General features: G+C 47.2%; 1 protein-coding gene and 1 non-coding gene across 3 annotated transcripts in view; both read left to right on the top strand.

Annotated features, from left to right (window-relative positions):
• Ttf1 (transcription termination factor 1) overlaps positions 1-25,839 on the top strand; it is a 28,502-nt gene extending 2,663 nt beyond the window's left edge. Inside the window, exons 2-12 of one of the 2 annotated variants that reach the window (XM_059259921.1) lie at positions 3,076-4,475; positions 5,842-6,068; positions 10,156-10,341; positions 11,416-11,494; positions 13,802-13,932; positions 14,622-14,856; positions 18,877-18,966; positions 19,972-20,037; positions 22,278-22,363; positions 23,544-23,721; positions 25,809-25,839. In XM_059259921.1, the coding sequence (XP_059115904.1) occupies positions 3,076-4,475; positions 5,842-6,068; positions 10,156-10,341; positions 11,416-11,494; positions 13,802-13,932; positions 14,622-14,856; positions 18,877-18,966; positions 19,972-20,037; positions 22,278-22,363; positions 23,544-23,721; positions 25,809-25,827 (2,697 nt within the window). In that variant the 3' untranslated portion in view covers positions 25,828-25,839. Of the gene's footprint in view, positions 1-3,075; positions 4,476-5,841; positions 6,069-10,155; positions 10,342-11,415; positions 11,495-13,801; positions 13,933-14,621; positions 14,857-18,876; positions 18,967-19,971; positions 20,038-22,277; positions 22,364-23,543; positions 23,722-25,808 lie in introns of those variants that run through there. The other variant, XR_009378678.1, reaches the window with a different exon arrangement.
• LOC131910162 (small nucleolar RNA SNORA17) lies at positions 6,165-6,296 on the top strand. Its single transcript, XR_009379023.1, has one exon. It is a non-coding gene; the product is annotated as a small nucleolar RNA SNORA17 (small nucleolar RNA).
• Positions 25,840-26,283: the final 444 nt, after the last annotated feature.

A 26,283-nucleotide genomic window follows, 5' to 3' on the forward strand; every position in this document is an offset into this window, starting at 1 on the left:
GGTAGTGGAAATAGAGGGAGCAACCCACACAAGCTGCCTTCCTTTGTGGGATCTGAGTGTACTAGCAGAGGAGATAGATGTTAAGTGACTGAGTGGCTAATTGCTAATCTTTAAAATTACAAGTGCTGCCCGGCGGTGGTGGCGCGTGCCTTTAATCCCAGCACTCGGGAGGCAGAGCCAGGTGGATCTCTGAGTTCGAGGCCAGCCTGGTCTACAGAGCTAGTCCAGGACAGGCTCCAAAGCTACAGAGAAACCCTGTCTCGAAAAACAAAATTACAAGTGCTTCAGAAGAAGCACAGATTGCTGTAAAAGAATGAGAAAAGGGAACTCTCCTTTTTTAACATAATACTGTTTTTGTTTTGTTTTGTTTTCAAGGCAAGATTTCTCTGGGTAACAGCCCTGACTTTCCTGAACTCACTTGCTCTGTAGACCAGGCCTGCCTCTGCCTCCAGTGCTGGGATTAAAGGCATGTACCACCAGCTCCTGGCCTTAAATATAGTACTTCTGGGAGAATTTTGTAATTCTTTGAGAAATTGAGTTTGATCATTTCATCCCCACTACTTGCCCAGCTCTTAGATCTACCCCGTCCCTCTCTCCCGATTTCCTGTCCTCTTTTGTTTCCTTTTTGAAAATTACCCTTCCAGTCAGGTTTGTGCTACCATACACTCTGGTGTGGGCCATCCACTGGAGCCATGCCAGTTTACCAGGGACCACACCCTCAGAGAAAACCCCCCTCTCCCTTCCCGGAAATCTGTATCACCTCAAGTAGGAGTGGGAGCTCATTAACCCCTGCCCTCTGCGTTTGAATGTTCACTGGCTTGATTTTGTGCAGGCAGCTACATACAGCTGCCTTGAGTTAGCAGTGCAGCGGTCCTGTCATGCCCAGAAGACAAATGCTCCAGTTCTCCCCAGCCTAGACTCGCATGATCTTTCCCCTTCTTCTGAGATGGCCACAGAGCCTTGGAGCGTGGGCAAGGGATGTAGATGTCCCATTACTCCGCTAACACTTACTCTCTGTACTCTTTTTGTTGTTGTTGTTTGTTTTTGTTTTTCGAAGGAATGTTTCTCTGTGTAGTCCTGGCTGGCTTTGAACTCACTCTGTAGACCAGGCTGGCCTCGAACTCACAGAGACCCATCAGCTTCTACCTCCCGAGTGCTGGGATTGAAGGCATGTGCCACCTTGCCTGGCTTTATTATCTGTACTTTGACTAGTTGTAGGTTTCTGCATTAACTGCTGTCCACAACACAAAAAATTTCTCTGATGAGGTCCGAGAGCTGCATTAATCTATGGGTAGAGAGGTACAAATGTAGAGGCAGTTTGATACTGTGTCCATTTAGCACACTAGGTACACACCCTTTTTTTGGGGGGTGGGGGTGGCGCACGCCTAAATTTTTTTTATTAAATTTATTTATTTATTTTTCTATTATCAGCTTGATACAGTATAAATTCTTATCTTAATAGTGAAATGTTTCATTGAGGCTTGCCCAGTAATTGAGTAAAACCAAAACGTTTTTTTTTTTTTAATTATTTTATTTATTATGTATACAGTATTCTGCCTGCATGTGTCCCTGCAGGCCAGAAGAGGGCACCAGATCTCATTACGGATGGTTGTGAGCCACCATGTGGTTGCTGGGAATTGAACTCAGGACCTCTGGAAGAGCAGTCGGTGCTCTTAACCACTGAGCCATCTCTCCAGCCCCCCAAAACGTATTATAAGCCACAGTCATCCTAGGGTCCCTCCTGCTATGTAGCCTCCCTGGTTCTGTGGGTTGCAGTCTGATTGTTCTTTGTTTTATATCTAGAATCCACTTATGAGTGAGTACATACCATGTTTGTCCTTCTGGGTTTGGGTAACCTCACTCAGGATGATATTTTCTAGTTCCATCTATTTGTCTGCAGATTTCATGCTATCACTGTTTTTCTCTGCTGAGTAGTACTCCATTGTGTATATGTACGTCTTTTTTTGGGGGGGGGGCGTTTCAAGACAGGGTTTCTCTGTGTAGTTTTGGTGCCTGTCCTGGAACTCACTCTGTAGACCAGGCTGGCCTCAAACTCACAGAGATCCGCCTCTCCGGGAGGCAGAGGCAGGCGGATCTCTGTGAGTTCGAGTCCAGCCTGGTCTACAGAGAGAAACCCTTTCTCCAAAAACTAAAAGGAAAACAAAAAATAGTAGTAGAGTCACCCTGGAGCCTTTGAGCTCTCTAACCATGGGCTCTTGGCCAGATTTGCAGAAGCAAGCCTGTTGGAGCAGGCCTTAAAACCACTTAGACAGCAGTTGGCTACCCTCAAAACATCCGTGCCACCGCTGCACCCATAGGCACAACTTCCTCTGCCACTCATTGTAGTTCACAGGGCTCACGACTGGGTAATGTTGTGATTTTTCCACCCAGAAACCACATAGCACTGCTGGTACTATGAGAGCTAGCCAGCAGAGAGGAAGCTTCCTGGTCAGTACCAACTTGATATAAGAGGAGGCTTTCGTAAAGAAGTCACCTTCCAGCCAGGTATTGTGATGCACGCCTGTAGTCCTGGACAGAAGAGACTGAAATGGGTGGACTCCAGCAAGTGGGGGAGGCAGCCTGGGCAACATAGCAAGACCTATCTCAAAGCAAAGCAGTCTTCTAGCCAAGCTCACAGGCAGGCCAGGGAGCAGCAACAGCACCCAGGAAACTGGGAAGCAGCAGAGATCCCAGGAAGAGCCAGGAAGGACTCAGACATGTTGGGAGGACCACAGCAAGTACATATCACAGAAGATGAGTTCTGTGAGTGGCATGTGGTCTAGGGTGTGCAGGGCAATGTTATTTCCTGTGAACTGGGAGGAGGTGTGTGTGTGTGTGTGTGTGTGTGTGTGTGTGTGTGTGTGTGTTCGAGAATGTGTATCATAAGGGCAATGGGACAAGGCAATGTGAGTCACAGTGAGCTTCCTGTATATTTTGAATAATAGAAAATTTATACTCATGACGGCAGACTTGTCATTTGTCATACAGTTTTGTTGGACTATGCTGTCACCCCTGCCCCCAGACTTACGTTTAAAATGCCAAAATAAACCATTGTTGTCACGTTTTTTCTAAAAGAATAGGATGGAAGGAGACTCAAGCAGATTTAAAATCCACACTGCAGTTTTTTGCAAGAAAAAGAAACAATCTTCTGTGTCTGAGGAAAGACCCCAGATACCAGCCCCTGAGAGCTTGGAGAATGAGCATCCTCACCTAGCCAAGAGGAAGAAGAGGAGGAAGGAGTCCCAGACACCAGCCCCTGAGAGCTTGGAGAATGAGCATCCTCACCTAGCCAAGAGGAAGAAGAGGAGGAGGGAGTCCCAGACACCAGCCCCTGAGAGCTTGGAGAATGAGCATCCTCACCTAGCCAAGAGGAAGAAGAGGAGGAGGGAGTCCCAGACACCAGCCCCTGAGAGCTTGGAGAATGAGCATCCTCACCTAGCCAAGAGGAAGAAGAGAAGGAAGGAGTCCCAGACACCAGCCCCTGAGAGCTTGGAGAGTGAGCATCCTCATATAACCAAGAAGAAGAAGAGGAAGGAGTCCCAGACACCAGCCCCTGAGAGCTTGGAGAGTGAGCAACCTTGGGTGTCCAAGCTGGGGAAGAGGAGGAAAGAGTCCCAGACACCAGCCCCTGAGAGCTTGGAGAATGAGCATTCTCAGTTGTCCAAGCTGGGGAAGAGGAGGAAGGAGTCCCAGCAACTTACTTCTTCCCTTCTGAAAAATTCAGAAACCTTCCATAAAGCCAAAAAGACCACTTCTACCCATAAAAAGAAAAAGAGAAGTAGTGTTTGGGAGGTGGATGTGGAAACAGGGATCATCCTTGTAAATAAAGAAAACATGGAGAACCTGCTCGAGAGTTCTAGAAAAGATGTGGATATTGTTTATGTAGATGTGAGCCAGAAGTTAGCAAAAGTGGACAAAGCAGAGGAGCTGCCCATTGTTGGGTCCCAAAATCATGACCGTCAAGAGCTGCACAGTGACGTTCGGAGCAAAAAGAATCAAAAGCATCCAAAGAAAGCTGCATCCTGGGATGCTGTACAGGGAAACCAGCCTGAGAGCATCACCCTGCCCCACTCAGAATCCTTGTCTTCTGTGGATCTAGAAAGCAAAAGCACAGAACTAGCAGTGTCTCATAAAAAAACGTCTAAGGAAAAAGTGTTCGGGAACCAGGAATTGGGGGCCACGCCCGAGAGTCTTGATAACGCACACCCTGGAGGAGAGGTTGGGACTGAAAAAAGTGAGAGGGTCAGAGGACCCCACAGTACCAGGAAAAAGTCTAAGAAAAGGAAGGATGATGCATCTGCTGCTATGGCCACCTCTAGTGACAATGTTGCGCTGCTTGACAGCAATGCTGAGAATGCCTCTGTGGATTCATTAGAAGGCACTGGTGCTTTGAGGGAAGAGGATGTGGACTGCAGACCAAGGAAGCCAGAAACCCAGGCTTGTTCCAGCGAGAAGCATGCAGAGGAGATGCAGGGGTGAGCTGGGAATGGGGTGTGTCTTGCGTGTGCATTCGAAATGACAGAAACCATAATAATATGCACATTTAATTGAACCATCTCAGCAGACAGCTCATATCTTCATGTGCAAAAGAAGGTAGTTAAGTTAGATTTTCACTGAGATCTATCCTACCTGATGCTGTAAGTTTGAGCCATTTTAAGACTTACCAGCCATGTAGATTGCCTGGGAGTGTGTGTGGACGTAAGATTACACTGAGGATTCTGCGAGCAGCAAAAGCTTCAATCTCTCGCATTGGATCTCACGCAAGGAACGTAGCTACGGTTACTTATCTGGTGCTATGCAGGTATACTGTGTAAAGAACTGATATAGGGAGATTTTTCCCCACTTGTAGATCCTAGACTTGGGACAGATTTTCTCTTCCCATTCACCCACTAACTTTTTATGTTTGTTTAGTAGTCTGACTTAGAAGTTTCATATGAGTGTTAAATGGGAGTGTTGTTAAACACCACATGGGATGGTAATGATAACAGGTATGGGTCCTTCACATTGTCCTGTGTACTGTCTTACTGGAGACATTGTCAGAACACTGATCATGAGGCAGGAATATGCAGGGCTGTAGCTCTAGCTTTCCTTGGACCACAGGCCCTATGAAAGTCACTAACTTGCTAACAGGTAGACAAGATGGTTTAGTTCCCAGTCCGACAGATACACTGATATGCCTGAACATATTAAGAACAGACAGAGGGCTGGAGAGATGGCTCAGTGGTTAAGAGCACTGTCTGCTCTTCCAGAGTTCAGTTCCCAGCAACCACATGGTAGCTCACAACCATCCATAATTCGATCCGGTGCCCTCTTCTGGTCTGTAAGCATACATGTAGACAGAATACTGTACATAATAAATAAATAAATAAATATTTAAAAAAAAACAGAGTCTGGCATTTGGTGAAGAACTGGTGAAAGCAACTGGGATGGATACATAAAAAACTAAGGAAGAAATGAGGCCCCTAGCCTGTGCATCAGGAACAGCTACAGCTGGGTAAACCCTGAACACTGAGTTAGCTGCTTAGGAGCCATTGTATTCTATAACTCAATTCTTTGGCAGGGAGAAGTATCTGGTTCTCAGTAGAGATAAAAGAGAGATTTACTTCTTAGAACCAAGGGTGAGAAATAGCACATAAACAAATACTAACTGGTGGAATGGAGTTACCTTCTGTCCACATGTACCCATCTAATGTCATCAGGTTGCATAAAGAGTTTGAAAGTTAGGGACTGAATGACTCCAAGGTGTAGTCTAACTTCAGTACTTTTCTAGACTAGCATTCAGGAAGAGCTGAAAAGGTGTTAGCTGAAGAGATGACTGCTGGTAACTCAGTTTCCCCTTAGGTTAGAATCTACCCATGAAGAAGAAAGCAATTTGGAATCAGCCAGCAATTCTGAAACAAGATGTATGTCTGAAGACGGGAGGGATTCTGAAGAGTCGGATGTGGATTTGGGCTCTGCAGTGAGACAGCTCCAAGAGTTCATCCCTGATATACAGGAAAGGGCAGCCACCACAATCAGACGCATGTACCGGGACGACCTGGGGCGCTTCAAGGAATTTAAGGCACAAGGTAAGCTTTCCAATGTGCAGAGCAGGCGGCAGCTGCTTTTGTGAGTGACTTGGATTTCTGGGCCCAGGAGAAGCATCCTTTAAGAAGATCTAAGATCCTGCCCCTAGGGGCGTTGCATGTGTGGCTGCCGTGTTACATGTGCGTCAGTAGGTGGCAGAGAGGAGAGAGGCTATGTCTACGCTCAGTGTTCTGACCTGTGAACATCTGAATGATTAGTAGCCTAACAGTCCCTGAAGCTGGAGGTGGGACTGCCCTTCCCGGTGGTTGACTGGTTTAGGAAAGCCGGTGACAAAGCTCTGCTCATGGTGTGGACTTGATGCCCAGTGCCCAGCCGTGGCCCATTGAGATCCAGGAGCCAGGAAGAATAAGGCCTACCTTTTGGTCACATGACTGATCAGGACAGGTACAGATGTGATCTAAATTAATTTTAATTTAGATCCTAAATTACATCCTAAATTACAGACCACATTGTGTTAGCTTGAACTGTTCCTTCAAGACTGAAATGAGATATGTGTAGTAGCACTAGAGGTGGAGGGCCCTCTTAAGATCCAGCATTTCCATCTAACTAACTGCACGGGGCCTTAAAAGCCTTAGAATCATGGATGGGGGAGAAGCTAGCTGTAGGTGCTTGTGACACAAATAAACTTGTTAATTCTTGAAAAAAAAGGAAGATCTAAGAAGTTGCTGGGCAGTGGTGGTGCATGTCTTTAATCCCAGCACTCAAGAGGCAGAGGCAGGTGGATCTCAGTGGGTTCGAGGCCAGCCTGCTTTACAGTGAGTTCCAGGACAGCCAGGGCTGTTATATAGAGAAACCCTATTGCGTGCATGGGGGGGGGGGGGGCGCTATAGATCTGAGCCTGTGTGTCACAACTGAACATTAGTTACTGAGCAGTTGCTCACTGAGGAATGTTAAAAGTGGCCTTTTAAAATGTTTCTTCATTGCATGATAGTGTGTGACATAGGACTCTTTCCCACAAGTGTGCAGTATACATTGAGTGAGGAGCTTCTGACTTTGGGAGCCAAGGCAGTTGGAGAGTAGGAACAAAGGGTCAGACTCACATGGCACAGCCATGTCTGAATGGAATGGCAGAAGTCACAAAGCCAACACAGCAGCTTGACACAGACCTGGCAGAGCTGAGCCGCATGATGGCTGCCATGCCACCTTTGGTTTTCATCTCCACCTGTTGCATACTTGGGGCACTTTTAATATTTGTACAATTTGGGGATGTTGGGTTGATGGAAAATCCCTTATGAATCATTTATGCCTTCTCCCAGGAATGCTGCTTCTAAGCTTACCCAGGTAAGTCCTGAACATACTATCCCCCCCACACACACTTTTAGGGAGATATCCTTATCTATTTGAAGGTCTTCCTTACGCCTTGGAGGTTGTGACACAAGAAGAAGCCAGAGGTCTCTTCATGAGGCTATGAGACATTCTTGAAACAGCTGTCCCTGTACTTACACTGGAACAAGATATTCAAAACAAGCCGGGCGGTGGTGGCACAAGCCTTTAATCTCAGCACTCGGGAGGCAGAGCCAGGCGGATCTCTGTGAGTTCAAGGCCAGCCTGGGCTACCAAGTGAGTTCCAGGAAAAGGCGCAAAGCTACCCAGAGAAACCCTGTCTCGAAAAACCAAAAAAAAAAAAACCAAAGTAAATTCAAAAAGGTCAACAAGATTCGGTGAGCTAGAGTTGTCCACAGTTCAGATTGCAAGGCTCTTCCCACTGTACACTCAGACAATTACGTGGCATACAACTCTGCCCTACATAGAGACATATTGATAAGTAAAGTATGGAGTGGGAAGATGATAAAAGTACGAAATGTTAGGACCTCCCTCTCTTAGAAGTTAGCTCTTGTAGAGCCACTATAATGTCATATGGCCAAGGAACAACAGAATGCCAGGATTAGACATATAGACCAATTCTATAAAGATATAAATGTGAACATTGATTGTATTATGCCAGAATTTGAATAATAACTGCAGCAATTTGGCCTGAGGATTTTTCCTGGGCACTCTGACCACTAAGAGTTAATAATACACTGCTTGGGACATGGCAAAATGCCCAGGGTGGTTGAAGATTTTGTTTTGGTCTAATGTCCTTGAAGCAACCAAAACAACCAGCCTGAGCACAGGCTGCCATATGCCTCTAGATTCTCAAAAATTGGGTTATGGGGTTAATGAGTAATAATGATAACTCTGTTTATTAATGATGTCAAAACTTGAGGGGAAATGATTGGAAATGATAACTCTGTTCTGTCATAGTTTATTAATGATGATTAAAAGATGAGCAAAAGGAAGTGAAACACATGTCCAAAAACAAAAATGATATGATCTTTGTTTTGGAACATCATAAATGTATCCCTGCTAACTAAATTCTGTATAAATAAAAAAACCACTCTGACTGCTAGTCAGTCAGGCTGCAAGATTCTCCCGACCACCATGGCCTGGCTCACTTCCTTCTCCTGCCGACTCCTTACATCCTCTGCAGGACCCATCCACTGCCCGGGATGGCTCCTGGCACACACACAACCCAAGTACCTCATGTGGACACAGTTACAGAGCAGTGTTGGGGCCCCCTTTACTGTATTCTGTCTTGAATCATGAGGTAGGATCATGAGGTAGGCTAGGCTGAGTTCAAACTCAATCCTCCTGTCTCAGCTTCCCAAGTGCTGCAATGAACAAATGTGAATCACCATGCCTGGCTCCACATCTAAAGTACTGGGTTATTTATTTAATTTTGTTGTATGTATGTATGTATGTATGTATAATAAACTTAAAACCAGGTCTGAGGATATGGCTCAGTTGGTAGAGTGCTTGCCTAGCATGCACCCAGTACTAGGTTTGATTCCCACCACCCACGTAAATTGAGTATGCTGGTGCATGTCTGTAATCCCAACACTCAGGTGAAAGCAGGAGAATCAGAAGTTCAAGCCCATTCGTAGCTACATAGGGAGTTTGAGGCTTGCCTGAGCTACATGAGACCCTGCCACAACAAAACAAAACATCTAAAACCAGACAAATAAACTCTTGGAGTCCCCAGCTCTGCAAAAAGAAAGAACAATGGACTATTTACACAGTTGATCCTTAGTGACTGGATGAGGACCAGGAGTTCAGTGTAAACTGTCTTATGTCTTGTCAGCCCTGGCCCTGACTTGTGTTTGTTCAGCAGGCTCCTGCTAGCCCTTGTGAATACCACTTTCAAGGAGTTCAATGGCATGGAGGTGGGGTGGGCTTCTTTTAGATTCTTCTTCAATATTGGCTGGATTTTTAATGAATGTCTGTTGCTTTTAATATAACTTTTAAACTTGATTGAGGAAGCAAGCAAGTCGCTGTGGAAGAGGATGTCTAGGAAGACTTGGGGAGAGCTATGGTGTATACTAGAATTGAGGATGGGGAGCTACTCGGTGCCAAAGATCCCAGTGGGCTGCTTCCGCAGGCTTGTCCTGCTGCCCCTGGTATTCTGGGCCCGGGAGAGGCTCAGTCAATAAAGTGCTTTTTGCACAAACATGAGGCCCTGAGTTCAGTTCCCAGAATCAGGGTCAAAAAGCTGACCATGGTGGCCTGTGCTTGGAACCCTAACTGGGGAGGGAGGGGCAAAGCTCCTGGGGGCTTGCTGGCCGGCCAGCTCTGCCTGCTTGGTCAGCAGGAGAACCTATCACTGAAAAAAGGTAAATCTGAGGATCAAGAGCTGAGGGTGGCTGGACGCGGTGGCTCACACCTTTAATCCCAGCCCTCGGGAGGCAGAGCCAGGCGGATCTCTGTGAGTTCAAGGCCAGCCTGGGCTACAGAGCGAGATCCAGGAAAGACACAAAGCTACACAGAGAAACCCTGTCTTGAAAAACCAAAAAAAAAAAAAAAAATACTGAGGGTGACCTGTAGTCTACACACATGTCTACACACACACACACACACACACACACACACACACACACCACACCACACCACCACTGCCACTATCACCACCACCACTACCACACCACACCACCAACACCACCACACCTCACCATAGAAAAGAAGTGAATGTGGTGGGTTTGCTCTTATTCGTCATTGACAGTACATACTTTCTCTCCCTCCCCTCAACCCTAGGTGTTGCTATTAGATTTGGCAAATTTTCTGCTAAAGAAAATGAACAAATAGAGAAAAATGTGCAAGAATTCCTGTCCCTAACTGGAATTGAGAGTGCAGACAAGCTGCTGTACACAGACAGATATCCAGAGGAAAAGTCTCTGATCACCAACTTAAAACGAAAGCATGCATTCAGACTGCACATTGGTAAGTAGAGCAGTGGACTCAAGCACCCTCAGCCCGCTGTGGTGACAAACACTTATTTTGAATCCTGTGGGATTTGCAATTTACCCATGTCTCTCAAGAGTCCTGCTTCTATGGATTTTGTGAAAAAGTGAATCATCTTCTATCTTGTCTGCTTGGCAGTAATTATGATTTAGTTTCTTGTCCCGTCTATCATCCTTCCATGCATCATAGTCTGCATCATAAGTGCTTTGAGCTGGATCCCTGATGGTGGGTACTGCTGAGAAAGTTAGGAGGTCAGTAAGGCCTCCAAGAAAGACCCCAGAAGCTTATGGACAGTACAGGTTGGACACAGAGTTGTTAAAAACAAAGACACAAAGTTGGGAGAGTAGAGAGGAGGCAGCAAGTCTTGGAGGACGTAGGGAAAGGGGTTGGGGGTGAGTATGATCAAAATACATTGTATGAAATTCTCAACCAATCAGTTTAGAATATTGTCTTTTTTTTTTTTTTTTTTTTTTTTCATCTTTTCAAGAAAAGGTTTCTCTGTGTAGCCCTGGCTGTCCTGGAACTCACTCTGTAGACCCGGCTGACCTCAAACTCAGAGATTCACCACCCTCTGCCTCCCCAGTGCTGGGATTAAAGGCATGCACCACCGTGTCTGGAAAAAAATAAATTAAAAAAAAAAATCATTAAGTGACATCAGGTCCCTCGTGAAATAACCTTTTTGAATTTGAAGACTGTAATTTCACATGCGTTTCTAGGGAAGCAAGGTGATGGCCCCTGGAGAGTGGGAGACAGGGAAGGCTTGGCTGGGGAGAGGTCTGTTTCTCACTAGTGCTCCCCTAAAATCTTGCTGAAATGGCCATCTAGCGAGGGTCTTGAGTGGACCCTCGAACCCAGTGTGCACCACACCTAAAGGCAATGTTAACTGTGTGTCTGCTCTGACAGTACAGGCGTGTGAAGTCTCAGCCTCTGCATACTGCTGCACATAAGTTAATTGTGTCACAAAGGGCTCCGTGGGGTTACTTTGGCATCTGTGACCATGTCTCACATTGGCCACCTGCCGCCTCTCTGACTCTGTCTTCTAACTATCTGTAGGGAAAGGCATCGCTCGGCCCTGGAAGCCTGTGTACTATCGAGCAAAGAAGATGTTTGATGTGAATAATTACAAAGGCAGGTAAGAAAGTCTCACTGCTTGGGCCAGAATTGATCCTGATGTCAACAAACAAAATATCCACAGCCATGGTGAGAGATGAAGATCACAAAGATCGCTGCATTGAAACTTAGCCAGAGATTGGTTAGATATAGGCCTTTACGATTCATCTCATTCCTCCTTTAGTAAGCCCTGGGGAATGGTCTGTACCCAGTGTCTCTTTTTCTTTTACCTGGGCGTCAGCACTGGGCATCTCCTGCCTCTTGCATAGTTATCTCCAAGTGCTGGGGCTTCTCTCACCACAGCGTCCTCTTCTGTCTTGGCACATTCAGTTGGGTTTTCTGTAGATGTTTGAAGATGCAGGTTAGATCACACGGTGCAGTTCTGTGGTGCACGCAGAATGCTTGACATGGTTCACACTCTCTTTTCTCCTTCTCAAATAAAGTCCCCCAGCTTTCATTTGTGTCCAACGTTCTAAATTACTTTTGAATTACATTTTAAATTTGTTTTGTGTGCGTGCTTTTTAAGTGAGTGAGGAATCTGACCTGAGTCACTCATTCTGACGTGGCCATCATTGTACCTGCTGGGTCAGCCCTGCTCCTCCCTCTCTCCCACTCCCATTGCCCACTGGAGCATACTCTCACCCACAATTTTTTAATCTAAAAAAAAATGTATTTGTATGTATGTGTGCACACCACATACATGCAGGAACGTGCAGGGGTCAGAGGAGGTGTCTGATTGCCTAGAACTGGGGTTTCAGACTGCCTTGAGCCACCGTGTGGATGCTGGGATCTGAACCTGGGATCTCTGCAAAAGCAGTAAGTGTAGCCAGGTGTGATGGTGCACGCCTTTAATCCCAGCACTTGGGAAGCAGAGGCAGGAGCAGGAGAGGAGGAAGCAGTTCGAGGTCATCCTGGTCTACATAGCAAGTTCTAGGACAGCCAGGACTACATAGAGAGACCTTGTCTCAAAAAACAAAAGAATAGTAAGTACTCTTAGCCACTGAGCTGTCTGTCCAGCCTTAACCCACAGTTCTTGTCCTTTTGGTTGTGAGCCTGTCCTTTTACTACTGAGACATCTGTGTCTGTTCCTCATAGTCCCTGTTTGTGGTGCATTTTCTGTAGACACTGGAACACGATTATGCTAGAGAAATTCCAGGTCAAAGGTTGTCACTACTCCACCAGACCTTTGTCTGGCCATAGTAATGACATAAACCACCGATTTCTCCACCCCCACCCTGGGTTAAGATTTAGAAATCTGCCGGGCATGGTAGCACACACCTTTAACCCCAGCACTCCGGAGACAGAGGGGAATGGATCTCTGTGAGTTCAAGGCCATCCTGGTCTACAACGTGAGTTCTCAGAAAGCCAAGTCTGTTATACAGAGAAATTCTGTCTCAAAAAAAACCAAACAAGACCAAAAAAGATTTGAAAATCTAAGGTTATGAAAATTGCTATTTCATTGCTTAAGTATTTATGGTGTTTAATCTCAAAGTTTATAATAGCTTATACTACTTAGATGTTTAATGGAATGAATGCAGGCACATATTTATGTTAAGCCCAGAGAGAACAATCTGACAAGGCCCCTTCCTCATGGGCCTTGCCTCCCAGCTGTGCCATCTCCTGTAGGGCCACCAGCCACGTGGAATCAACCGTATTGCCATATATGGTGAGAGCAGATGCTGTGCTGGGTTAGAATAGAAGTCGTGAATGCCCTCCGACACTGACTCCTAGAAGTGTTGTGCCATGCACTTAGGTGGATCCTGGGCCTTGGGCTTGCCACACGTGCTGAATAAGGGAGTCACATGCCCAGCTCAAAGGAAGCTTGTTCTCATGTTAATCTTACTAATATTAAGTGAAATGAATTCTTCTTTGTGGGGGAGTGAAGTGTGGCTGAGTGGCTTCCATGATGTTTTGGTTGACAGCAGTCAGCACTGGTCTAGAGGAAGTAGTGTGATGCAGGGGTCCAGAGACAGCTAACGACAGGCCTACAGCAGTGTAGGAGAAGATGCTCAGAGAGTGGGACTCAGCCAGCTGGCCAGTGCAGCTCCCTGCAGGGTCCCGTCCAGGGGGCCTGGCCAGTGGGTGGAGAGAGCCATGTCCAAGCCAGCACCGAGGCTGTGGGCTAGGAAAAGGTTCAGCTGGCTTTCTCTGGCCACTGAGAGATTGATCCAACCCTCTGGCTCTGGCTAGCTGTGACTAAGGGCATGATCATCGGTGAAATGCTATGACAGGCAGCGAGGGGCTCCAGCCATTGGTATTAGGGTTATGGCTTCCTGTCTGCCTGCCGCTTTTCTGGAGTAGCGCCATGAGGTACCCTCTCTTCTATCAGGTACAATGAAGAAGATACTAAGAAGCTGAAGGCGTACCATTCCCTCCATGGAAATGACTGGAAAAAGATCGGGGCCATGGTGGCCCGAAGCAGTCTCTCTGTCGCTCTGAAGTACTCTCAGATTGGTGGTCGTAAGTGGCCTGTCTTACTGTGAAATAAGCCGATGACTGAGCCAGTGTGCAGAGGTCTCTGTGAGCCCATTCTTAGTACATGCTCTCTCTGTTAGTTCGTTTGACTTCTTCGTGTGCAGTGAATAGCTGCTTTTACTCCCTGGGCCTACTGACCGTGCCTCCGTGTAGCATGAATCCATTTGCTTATGCTGATACTCCAGAAGCTGGCCAGGAAGGAGCCTCTGGGAGGGAGATTTTGCTCCAGAATGTTGGAGCTTAAACTAGGTAGAGTGATATACCCTATTAATCCCAGTACTTAAAGAGACAGAGGCAGGCTGAACTGTGAGTTTGAGGCCAGCCTGGTCTACAGAGCGAGTTCCAGGACAGCCAGGGCTACACGGAGAAACCCTGTCTCCAAAAGACAAAATAAAATAACTTGTCAACTATTTTAGGTTGGTTTGATTGAGCCCATGGTTTTCTGGAAAGGGCCTGATTTATCATCTTCTATTAAGTGTGTGTGCGTGCGTGTGTTTTTTTGAGACAGGGTTTCTTGATGTGTAAGTAACAACCCAGCTGTCATGGAACTCGCTCTGTATACCAGGCTGGCCTCAAACTCACAGAGATCCTCCTAACCCAGCTATCATCTGCTTTTTAATGTGCTTAAAAACAAATAGATGAGCAACTGCAAGGCCATTTCTTTATGTCTGCAGATAGAAACCACGGTGCTTGGAGTAAGACAGAAACCCAGAGACTAATCAAGGCTGTGGAGGATGTGATCCTAAAGAAAATGTCTCCCGAGGAGTTAAGAGAACTGGACTCTAGACTCCAGGAAGATCCCGAGGGTCGCCTGTCAATCGTCCGGGAGAAACTGTACAAGGGCATATCCTGGGTGGAAGTGGAGGCCAGAGTGGAGACCAGAAACTGGATGCAGTGCAAAAGTAAGTGGTAAGTGTGAGGCTTCCCTGTGTTTCCGTCGGCGTCTCATCTGTCTGGCGGGGGAGGTGCGCCCACACACTGGCTCTGCACAACACACACTTTCGAGACCTCCGGCCTGCTGCACCAGCTTCAGTCAATACCTGAGTGTGCCTCGATGGACAGCATGCAGGAGTGGAGCAGCTTCTGGGCAGGGGTCATTTCTTCCTCCCACAGAACTTAAAGACAGGCTTCGGGTGGTGTGCACCTGTGAATCCAGTACTCAGGAGGTTGAGGCAGGAGGATCTCATGTTTGGGGCCAGCCTGAGTAGATGGACTTTGACTCTTGACTTTCTGTCTTTATTAGGTAGGAAGAACATTTTTTTAAATTAAAACAGCTTTAAGGAAGTACTCTCCATACCCCATATTGTACTGTGTATCCCTGGAGGTTACGTGTCCGCAACACTGAAACAAATGATAGAGATGATGCCCGGGGATGTCACCCTGTGGCAGTGTAGCTTGGCCTTGCTTGTGCTGAGTTCTAGGCCAGCGGCTGCTCCTCTGCAGCGCCGTCACGTCACCATCATGCTCTCACTTAGGTTCCTGACGACCGTAGACAGTTTGTTTCCCTCCGCCTGCTGTCGCTTCCCCAAGCCCTGGAGTGGTGATTCCTCCTGGGCTGGACCCACGCTGTGTCCAAGGCACGTGGGGACTCTCCCTTCCACATGAGGAAGATCCACAGGAGTGCTTTACAAAAAGTAGACTCCTGCTACCCAGAGAAACCCTGTCTCAAAACAAAAAGCAGACTCCTGAATTACACTGGCCTTTCAGTACCTTTCAACTTGGGGTATTTGGGTGCTTTGTTTTGGTTTTGTTCTAGGGTTTAGACCCAGGACCAAATGCATGCTACGTAAGTGCTCCACCACTGAGCTAAGTTCCCCAGCCCAGTGTGTGTTTAACAGACTTCTCTGCTCGGGGAAAGAAACTCCAGAGCACAGGTAATGTTGGGAATGTATAGAGTATGGAGGAAGTGGGACCCTTTCTACTCTTACATTTTAGGGTACAGAGGAGAGTAGGTTCTGAGCCTCAGGTGGAGAGTGATATATCAGTGTTGGGAGGGGGTGACTAAGGGCTGTGCTGCTTCAGATGTATAAAGTGTGTTTAATGTGAATAGAAAAATAGCCTCAACCCCGGGGCAGGTCGTAACTTGAAATGAAATCGAACAGTGTGTTTCATCTATAACTAGTGGTTGGAAAGAGCAGTGTGGATCAGCTATGTGTGTGTTATACTTGGCTATACTTGGCAGTACAAGCCTGTCATCCCAGAGGCTGAAGGCAGGGGTTTAAAAGTTCAAAGCCACCCAGCTATGTAGCAGGACAGTCTCAAAAACCGAAAGAAAAGGATGAGAGAGGGGAAGAAGGGAAGTGAGGGAAAGCATGCTCATGGAAGAAGTGATCTGTTAGGCTGCTGCTGCTGCATCGTGCCCTTTGAGAGCAATCCTGTTGTGTGTTCTAACTGCCGGTGCTCTCTCTGGTCACAGACAGCCCTTTCCTCCACCACCGGCTTCAGGCACCTGGAGTCAGCACATCAGTTCTCACTACGTTTAGCATTAGGTGTTCAGAGGCTAGTAATGGGAACAAGAAAGCTGACTGTTGTTTGTTCGTATAGTTATTTGTGTTTTACATGTTTGCGTGTTTTGCCTACATATATGTCTGTGTACCACATGCATGCTTGGTACCCTCTGAGGTCAGAAGAGGGTGTTGTATCTCCTGAAACTAAAGTTCGGAAGAGTTGTGAGCCACCATGTGGGTGCTGGGAATTGAACCCAGGTCCTCTGGAAGAGCAGCCAGTGTTCTTAACCAATGAGCCATCTGTCCAGCCCCAATAGCCACCTACTTACAAACAACCACAAAGAGCATTTGCAGCTGGGCGGTGGTGGCGCACGCCTTTAATCCCAGAATTCAGGAGGCCGAGGCAGGCAGAGCTCTGTGAGTTCGAGGCCAGCCTGGTCTACAGAGTGAGTTCCAGGACAGACAACCAGGGCTGTTATACAGAGAAACCCTGTCTCAAGAAGAAGAAGAAGAAGAAAAAAAAAGGCATTTGAGTAGTATACTTCAGCACCTGTAATTAGGCTTATTCCTTTTCTTTCAAACATTTCCTTTCACCGGGCAGTGGTGGTACACGCCTTTAGTCCCAGCACTCGGGAGGCAGACACAGGCGGATCTCTGTGAGTTCGAGGCCAGCCTGGGCTACCAAGTGAGTTCCAGGAAAGGCGCAAAGCTGCACAGAGAAACCCTGTCTCGAAAAACAAAAAAACAAACAAACATTTCCTTTATGGGACTCTCGAGAGATGGCCCAGTGGGCAAAGCATTAGAACCCACGTTCAGGTCCCCTGTGTCCAAGAGTAAGGTAAGAGCAGTAGCAGAGTACAGCCAATGGTAGCGTCTGGCCTCCACGTATGCGGCACACACTCACAAAATTTCCCAGAGCAGAGAAATCAAGCCAGGGTCAGCCCCCTAGATCCTCCTGATGGATACGCTTAGCAGTTCCAGATTATAGGCTTACGTCTTCCCAAAGGAAGTCGTCTACTCTATGGGAAGAATCAGTTCCAGGGTGTATGTTGGCTCTGTTACTAGCAGACCGTACACCCACAGCAGGCCCACTAACTCCACAGACCCCGTCTGTCTGAACTCACAGGAGCTCCCCAGTCTCCCTCCTGGTGCAAAGGCTTACAGCACAGGTGCCCTCTGCTCAGGTCCCTGCGGTAAAAGCTTCACTTCCTGCAACACCAACAGTCTGGAATGTTCTGATTAATCCACGATTAATTGTGGATTAATTAAATAATCTAAAACAGTCTTATTTCCACTAATACGATATCACAAAGGAGAGCCAGTGAGTCGGCTCAGGAACTGAAGAGGAAATGTGAAGGTGGTGAGGGCCCCTAGTCCAGCCCTGACGTGTAGAGTGGACACTTGACGTGGACTCCCTTGTGCCGCAGTTACGCCAGCGTGCTGCCACATTGAGAAAACATTCATAAGATACTGTGCTTCTCAATTGAAACGTTCTACTTTTACAGAACGGTAAACGTTTACATAGACGGTTTATAGGATGTTCCACTTTCATAGAAGGGTTTTTCATCAACCTATATGCATAAAACCAAAAATTGTCATTTATCGATTTGAAAAAAGTTTCCCTACACAGATTTTATATCACAAAATAGACCCTCTCATCCCCATTGTCCACATTAAACAGTCATGACCATCTGTCCATTTACTTATTTCTGCCGAGTGAATGAGAGCAGTTTATGTGCTAAAAATGCGGTGATTCCCCTGCAGGTTTTACAGTAGGCAGGAAAAAAACGGTCCACGACGAGACAAGAGTGAAACTCGGCTCAGCCCAGTTTTACTGTAACTGGCACTTCTAGAGTCTGGCCCAGACTCTAGATCATTTTACTTTAGCCATATTTAAGCACAGAACAGCTTTTGAAAAAGTATTCAGATAACAAGTAACTCAGTCCTAAGGGCACGACATTTTAAACATGTTTACACTGAGATTTCTTACAAAGTCCATCTGGCTTCTTTTACAAGAATGGGTCCTGTTGACTCAGAGAGAGTGGCCAAGATTTGGAGTCTGGGGAGTTTGACTGTGGTAAACATGATGCCTGTGGATGTCGGGATTGGCCTGGCCCTAAGATAACACAGAAGTCACGTAGGCTGTTGTAAATCACAAGTGACCTCACTCCTAAGAGTGGGTTTTATGGTCTTACAGCAATGCTCAAGATTTAGGGGGAGAGGTCTGGGATAAGTAAAAACATAAATTCTGGGAGATAAGGGCAGAGCCTGTCTCTTCAGAGAGCAAAGGCTCTCCAGGTTGTAAAAGGACATCATCCCTGGCATTCCAGGAAGAGCAGCTGAAGAGGTGAGCTGTGTCTAACTTCCCTGACTTCTCCAGTGCTTATCTGCACAAGGCTTTTTGCGCTCTACACTAAAAATGTAGGAACTATGTACTACTTTTTAAACTAAAAGTCAACTACATTCTCCCTCTTCCTAACAGGACAGAGATTCTCACCAAAAGGATGACCCATGGTGGGTTCGTGTATCGTGGGGTCAAAGCTCTGCAGGCCAAAATCACCCTTATTAAAAGGTACCGAACTAGGGATGGGTGCTGTGTGAACCACTAATTGTTAATCCAGAGACGATGCTGTTGCCTAGACCCACCTTCCAAGTGTGTTACAGTGGGTGTGTGGCCTGCCTTTCTGAGTCTCTGTTGACCAGTTGTGAATGAGGCTGATAAAGAGAAGTTACCTGTTTCCCAGTGTGGAAGTGTGAGGGACAGTACATGGTGGCCATACTGTGTACTCAGTTCAGATTGTGAGTTTAGTCACAGAGCTGTCCCTATGGGTGTCTGTTCCCGTCCACTGGGATTGGTGATGGGAAAGACAGCCCCTACACCGCAGTGACACTGTTGGTGCAGCTGTTGATTGGTTTTGTCCTGAGTCCCTCGTCTGTGCAGAGTCCTCCCCACAGTATCCCAAGGGAAGTGGAGGCATGAGGATCTCTATGACACCTGTGAGTCTGGCAGATATAGGCTTATGTTGGAGTAGCAACAAGAGCATCAGAGGCCGTGGTTGTGACCATCCTGTCCGGCTTCTTTGTCCCAGTACTCTGCCATGTTTCCTGTGTTACACTGGCTGGCTGTACCCTTCAACTGCGGGAGAGACAGGTTAGCAGATCTGAGGAGACATCTCAGGTCAGGCAGAACTGGGGTTCTAGATCTCACCACTTGGTAGTCATGACAAATTGAGTCAGTGAGTCGGTGGCCAGTCCCTAAGCTCCATTTACTTGTCTGTAGAATGGGGCTGATGCCGCACCCATACCGTGGCGCTGAGGGTTACTGTGCATGAGTAGTACACATATATGATGCTAACAGTGTCTTAAGTAGGAGGCTTGAGTACAGTGTACTGTTCCTGAGTGGCTATATTGAATGGAAAGATGCTTTTCAGCTCATCTTCATAGTCTGCTCTCTGACCGTGGACTGACCTTGGCCTGGGGGACTGGAATAAGATGGAAGCCCTTGGCCTTTCAGCTCTTGGTAGTCTGTGAGTCTGTGGAGGTGGATTTTACTTGAGATTTTTATGTTTTCTTACAGGTTGTATGAACTAAATGTGAATGATGCTAATGAAATAGATTGGGAAGATCTTGCTAGTGCCATAGGGTAAGACTGTTTACTGAACATTAAGCTTATTCAGTGGTAGAAAGCTTTTAAAATGATTTTTCTTTATTGTGTGTGCATGTGTCTGAGTGCGTGTGTATGGTGCACACATGGTGATCTGAAGACTCGTGTGGAGACCAGCCTCGGATTATCAGGCTTTGTGGCAGACACCAAGAGACGACTTTAATACATGACTGCCTGTCACATTTTCGAAGGCCTAAAATTCATGTTGTGTGTGGACTCATGTATGAGTGCAGAGAGGTGGGTGGAGAGATAGCGCAGTCATAAAGTGCTTGCCACTGGAGCACAAGGATCTGAGGCCAGCCTCACCACATGTCACAGCTGGACACAGTGTTGGCATCTGTAACCCCAGTGCTGGGAGGGTGGATCCCCGAGCTCCAGACTGTCTCAGAGGCTAAGATGGACAGTGACAGAGGAAGACTTGAGACTTGGACCTCCAGCTCACCTCTGAGCCTTGTGCTTCACGCTGCTTTACTTCTGCTGTGTTCTGTGGCAGGATCTTGCTGTGTAGCCAGATTGGCCTCAAACTCACCATCTTCCTGCCTTCAACTCCAAGAACTGGAGAGTTTTTTAGGGCTAGCAGTGCCAGCCACATCGTGAAGCAGTGGAACAGTGGGGTCAGTTGTCCAGTTTTACACATTCCCTGGTAATTCTCACCTGCAGCCACTGAGGGAATCAGAGCAGGAACTGGTGCAGAGTCCAGGAACACGGCTTGCTTCCCATGCTTTCTCAGCCTGCTTTCTTGTAGCACCCAGAGCCATCAGCCCTGGGTTGACCCCACCCACAGTGGGCAAGGTTCTCCCACATTCAAGAGACTGCTCCACAGGCTTGCACACAGGCCGATCTGGTGGGGGTGTTTCTCAGTGGAGGTTGTCTCTCCCTAAGTATTTCTGGTTCGTGTCAAGTTGATAGAAACTAGCCAGCACGGTTTGGCTTTGTTTTATTTTATTTTTTTTTTTTAAGCCAATTTTGAAGCAAGCTTTAATTAAATACTGGCCAGGTGGATGGGTTCTGACCAGGTCCATACCCAGGTTCCCAGGAAATGCGACTTTGTTTTTATTTTTTAATAGAAAATAGATTACATTGTCCAGAGGAAGGGAGGCATGAAAAGAAGCTGTGAGTAGCCTCCTGCCCACAGGAAGCAAGCATCCGGGTCCCTTCCCAAGAGCTTTGTGCAAGAGGCCTGCTGGATCTGGACCATGGCCTACCATCAGAGCTCATGTTGATAGTGCACTTTTCTCTCTCCACCTGAAGGGTCACCAGAGACCGCCTTTCAAAGACCCAGCTTTGACTGTGTCGGCCCTTACAGTTGTTCCTCCTTCCCCTGCTTTGCTTGCTGTCCATCCATCCATCCATCCATCCATCCATCCATCCATCCATCCGTCTATCCATCCATCCACCCATCCACCTCTCTCTCTCTCTCTCTCTCTCTCTCTCTCTCTCTCTCTCTCTCTCTCTCTCTCTTTCTCTCTCTCTCTCTCTCCCTCTCTCTCTCTCTGAATCTGTCTCTCACCTAGTCTTACCTTATAGCTCAGGCTGGCCTTGACCTTGAGATGACCTTCCTTCCTCCACCTCTTCTCTTTGCTGTTCTTCTGAGTTTATTTTTCAGCTTCTTGAGAATTCTTCTTTTCTAATAAGGTCTTTTCCTAAGCGCTGCTTTATCAACAATGCCTAGTAGTTCTTAAACTTTTATCGGTTTACACAGATAAAAGAACAAATGGACCTCTATATACCCACCACTCTCTTCAGAAACTGGCTGTGTCTGGCCAGCTTAACTAAACTTCTTTGTCCACCTCCTCTGATTATTGTCTTTTTTTTAGTAAATTATATCTGCTTTATAGCCTTGGTATCCTTCAGCATTTGAAAAGTCCCTTTGAGTATTTCCATTTGGAAATCAGTAATTCTGTTTCTAGAAGTACATTCCATAGAATCAACTCTCAATGTGTATGGCACTAGTTATATGCAGAACAACCCCCTGTGGTAGTGGGCCCGGTGATAGGAGAGGGGCTGAGGGTGCAGCTCGGCTGGTCTGGTGCTGCCTAACTGCTCATAGCCCTGGGCTCTGTCCTTCGCACCGCGTGAACAGGGAAGGCAGGAGGATCGGGGGTCGGCCTTGACTGTCTAGTGCGTTCCAGGCCTGTGTGGGATACATGAAACCCTGTCACAAAAAGAACTGATGGCATTTGCACTGACTTTTTTTTTCCCACCTTTCCTTTCTAAAGGGATGTCCCTCCACCTTTTGTTCAGGCAAAATTTTATAAGCTGAAAGCTGCCTGTGTTCCTTTTTGGCAGAAAAAGACTTTTCCAGGTCAGTATTACAAATCTTTGTCTAGTTAAGAGTATGGTGGTGTCCGGGTGTGGTGATCCCAGCAATAGGGAAGCAGAGGCAAGGGAATCTGTGAGTTAGAGGCCAGCCTCTGCTACACAGCAAGGTTACATGGGCCACATGAGACCCCGTCTCAAACAAAAAAGGTAGGTCCCTGAGTCTCCTCCCTTCCCTTCAGGCTGAGTCCAGGAGCTCTGACCAGCTCGAAGGACAGTGTGCTCTGCCGCCTCTCAGCAGTATTGTGCCTGGAGCCACAGGGCAGGGCCACTGTCCTGAAGAGTATTCTAAAACACTGCCGTGCACTCTGCAGACATGACTGCGCAGCGCACCTCCTTGTTGAGTCCATGACTTCAGCCACTTTCTTAATGCCTTCAGTCTGTTTCCTCCTTAGAAAGACCGACGAGAGGGAGTTGGGGGATTGTCTCAGTGAGGTGTTTGCTTTGCAGCTGTTTGTGCACCTGGGTTTGGACCACCAGCAAGCACAGGTGAAGCTAGGCAGTGGCAGTGCACACCTAGAGTCCCAGTTCTGGAGACAAAGACAAGAGGCTCCTAGAGCTCCCTGGAGGGCCACTCTAGCCAAAGCTACAAAGCTACAAAGCTACAAAGCTACAAAGCTACAGGTTCAGTGAGACCCTGTATCAAGAAATGAGGTAGAGAGAATTGAGGAAGCGCTTGACATCAACCTCTGGCCACCGCACCTATGTGCACTTGTGTGTATATCTGTACACATGTACTCACAGAGACATGTACACATATGTACACCAGAGAGAAGTGCCCTGTGCCAAAAAAATCAATAAGGATAGAATAATGTCTGCCTCATAGGATTGTTTCAAAGCTGCATAAGAGACTGTATCTAAATTGGATCTTAAGCTGAGCAGTGGTGGCACATTCCTTTAATCCCAGCACTCGGAGGCAGAGGCAGGAGGATCTCTGGGAGTTCGAGGCCAGCCTGGGCTACAGAGTGAGTTCCAGGACAGGCTCCAAAGCTACACAGAGAAACCCTGTCTCAAAAAACCAAAAAAATAAAATAAAATAAAAAATAATAATAATAAATTGGATCTTACATGTGGTAATGGGTGCTGGGCATTATTGTTAAGGTCCTATGTCCTTCAACCTTAATTGGAGCCTTGTACAAATAATTCCAAAATGACTTCTTCTGCAGAGATCATTGACTACTTGTATGAGACCAGTCTGCCTTTGCTGAAGGAAAAGTTAGACAAGAAGATGCGGAAGAACAGCAGCCAGATCCAGACGCCCTCAGCTCCCAAACAAGACTTCCTATTCAAAGACATCTTCTATTGCGATGACGACAGTGACGGGGAGGGCTCAGAGGAGCCCGGGTAAGCGCAGTTCTTGTCCTGTTCCTTTAGTCTGCTGATGCTTATGCAGTCCAGGCCCCATTGGTGCTGTTACTCTGGGCCTGTGAAGGCAGCAGCGCATTGTGGTTAACGTGACAGGAAAGTCATTTGCCTCATAGCCAGGAAGCAAAAGAGAACAAGGGGATCCCACAGTCACTTTCAAGGATCACCCCATTCCCTAAAGAACTCCCAGGAGGAACCACTGACACTGCCTTAGGGGTAGGGTGGGGTCCAGATCTGACCAGGCAGGAAGATCTTTAGTCCTGATATCTGTTAAAAATGGGGTGAGCCAGGTGTGGTGGCACACACTTTTGATTCCAGCACTCAGGAGGTAGAGGCAGGCGGATCTCTGAGTTCAAGGCCAGCCTGGTCTACAGAATGAGTTCCAGGACAGCCAGGGCTACACAGAGAAACCCTGTCTCGAGGGGGCAGAGGGTGGCCAAAATAGTATGATGGATGGATGAGCATTAAAACACATTGGGGAGGGGCTGGAGAGAAGAGATGGCTGCTCTTCCCGAGAACTGGTGTTCAATTCCTGGCACCCACACAGCAGCTCACAACTGTCTGTAACTCCTGTTCCAGGGGATCCGACACCCTCACATACATGCAGACCTTCATGCAGGCAAAACACCAGTGTACATAAAATTAAAAAATAATAAATCACTTAAAAAAAACCACATTGAGAAGAAGACTTGGCCAGTGGAGTGCTTACTCACAAGTTCACAAGTATGAGACCCTGTGTTGGATCCCCAGCACTCACATAAAAAGCTGAGCCCAGGCATGGTGGCATATGCCTGTCACCTACGCTTGGACTATGGGAACAGGAGGATCTCAAGGACTAGGTGGCCAGCTTAGTCTAATCAGCAAGTCACGGGGCCCAGTAAGAGATCATACCTAAAAAAATGAGGTGGACAGCACAGCTGAGGACTAACACCAGTGATTGTCCTCTGACCTCCATATGCACATACATGTGTGGTCTGAACACACATGCACATCTTTAAAGGTGCTGGTATTCGGGGTTGAGGATTTAGCTCAGTGGTAGAGTGCTTGTCTAGTAAGCACAATGTTCTGGGTTCAATCCTCAGCTTAGGGGGTGGGGGGGAAGTGCTGGTATTCACATTAAAATCTGGGAGGTAGGCACAGAGGTCCTTGTACTCACAGAGAAGCACTAAGAGAACCAGAATGTTAATCATGCAGGGCTGTCTTCTCAATGGAAGAGATAAAATCAAATACTCACATTCCATCCAGAAAACTAAGAGTAGATTTTTAAAAATTTATTTATTATGTGTACAGTGTTCTGTGTGCATGTACGCCTGCATGCCAGAAGAGGACACCAGATCCCATTACAGATGGTTGTGAGCAAACATATGGTTGCTGGGAATTGAACTCAGGACCTCTGGAAGGGCAGCCAGTGCTTCTAACCTCTGAGCTATCTCTCCAGCCCAAGAGTGGTTGTTAATGACCTGGTGACCTTTTTGCTGTCTGTGGAGGCAGACCTCACCCTAACTCCCCAGAATGATTCTTCCAGACTCTTCCCTCCCTAGACCCTTACCCATCCTTAGGGAGATGTCACACGTACTTTATGGCCTGCTGACCTCTATGCTATGGGACAGAGACCACAATAGATTCTAGGACTTTCAGCCATGGAACCCACCCTCATGGTCACATGTACTCGGTAGAAGAGTCTCTATGTAGTCACACCTTAAGCTTTGTTGTGCACATGGAATTGGACTGATTGTTGCCTGGAAGCCTTTTCCCAAATTGTGCTGTGTTTTAAATATACTGACAGTGAACCGCCTGGCATTAGACTCCCCAAAGTCTGGTTAAGGTTGACGAAGTCAGTCTGCACCGGGTTTCACTTGCCCGTGTGCCACTTGCAGGGACCCGCTCATGTGACTGTGAGAAGTGTGACTGATTGAATCCCTCTGTACCATTGTCTTGGAACATGTCCACTGTTGGTCCCATTGAACCGGAGCAGCCCCTGGCCCTGCAGTTGCAGAGAACAGTCTATGCCCAGAAAAATGAGCAAGCTGTCCTTTCCTGACGGGTGTCGCTCTGCTCTCTTCCAGTGCCCCTGGTGTGCAGTGACTGGATCTCCTCTTCCGCAGACTGGACCTCCTGCTGTGCATCACCTCTTCTGGGTGGACTGCTGGTGGCTGTATCTGCTGGCACACCTGTGTTCTCTGTAGAAGCTCAGCTGTCAGTCTTGGAAGAATCTGAACAGCTGGGCACAGCTCCCACTGTCCCTCTCAGGACAAGGTGAAAGGGGGGCACTTCTATCAATCAGGAAAGCAAAACCAGCGTAGGCATTTCATAGAGAACTTTCTGCAGGGGTTTAGGTAACAAAAAGTGTTCAAGATCTGTTCATGGTGGTGCACACTGCACTGTGGAGACAGGCAGAGGGGTCACAAGATTGAGGTCAGCCTGAGTTGCATAGTGAGACCTTGTCTCAAGCATATACACACACAAGTTGTTAGATGGGATGCTGGAGCCAGCAGGAGGCATGTATTGCCCAGAGAGCAGGCAGGCCCTGCAGAGAAGTGT

This window comes from Peromyscus eremicus, chromosome 4 (genome assembly GCF_949786415.1).
Source record: "Peromyscus eremicus chromosome 4, PerEre_H2_v1, whole genome shotgun sequence".
NCBI classification, from domain to species: domain Eukaryota; kingdom Metazoa; phylum Chordata; class Mammalia; order Rodentia; family Cricetidae; genus Peromyscus; species Peromyscus eremicus.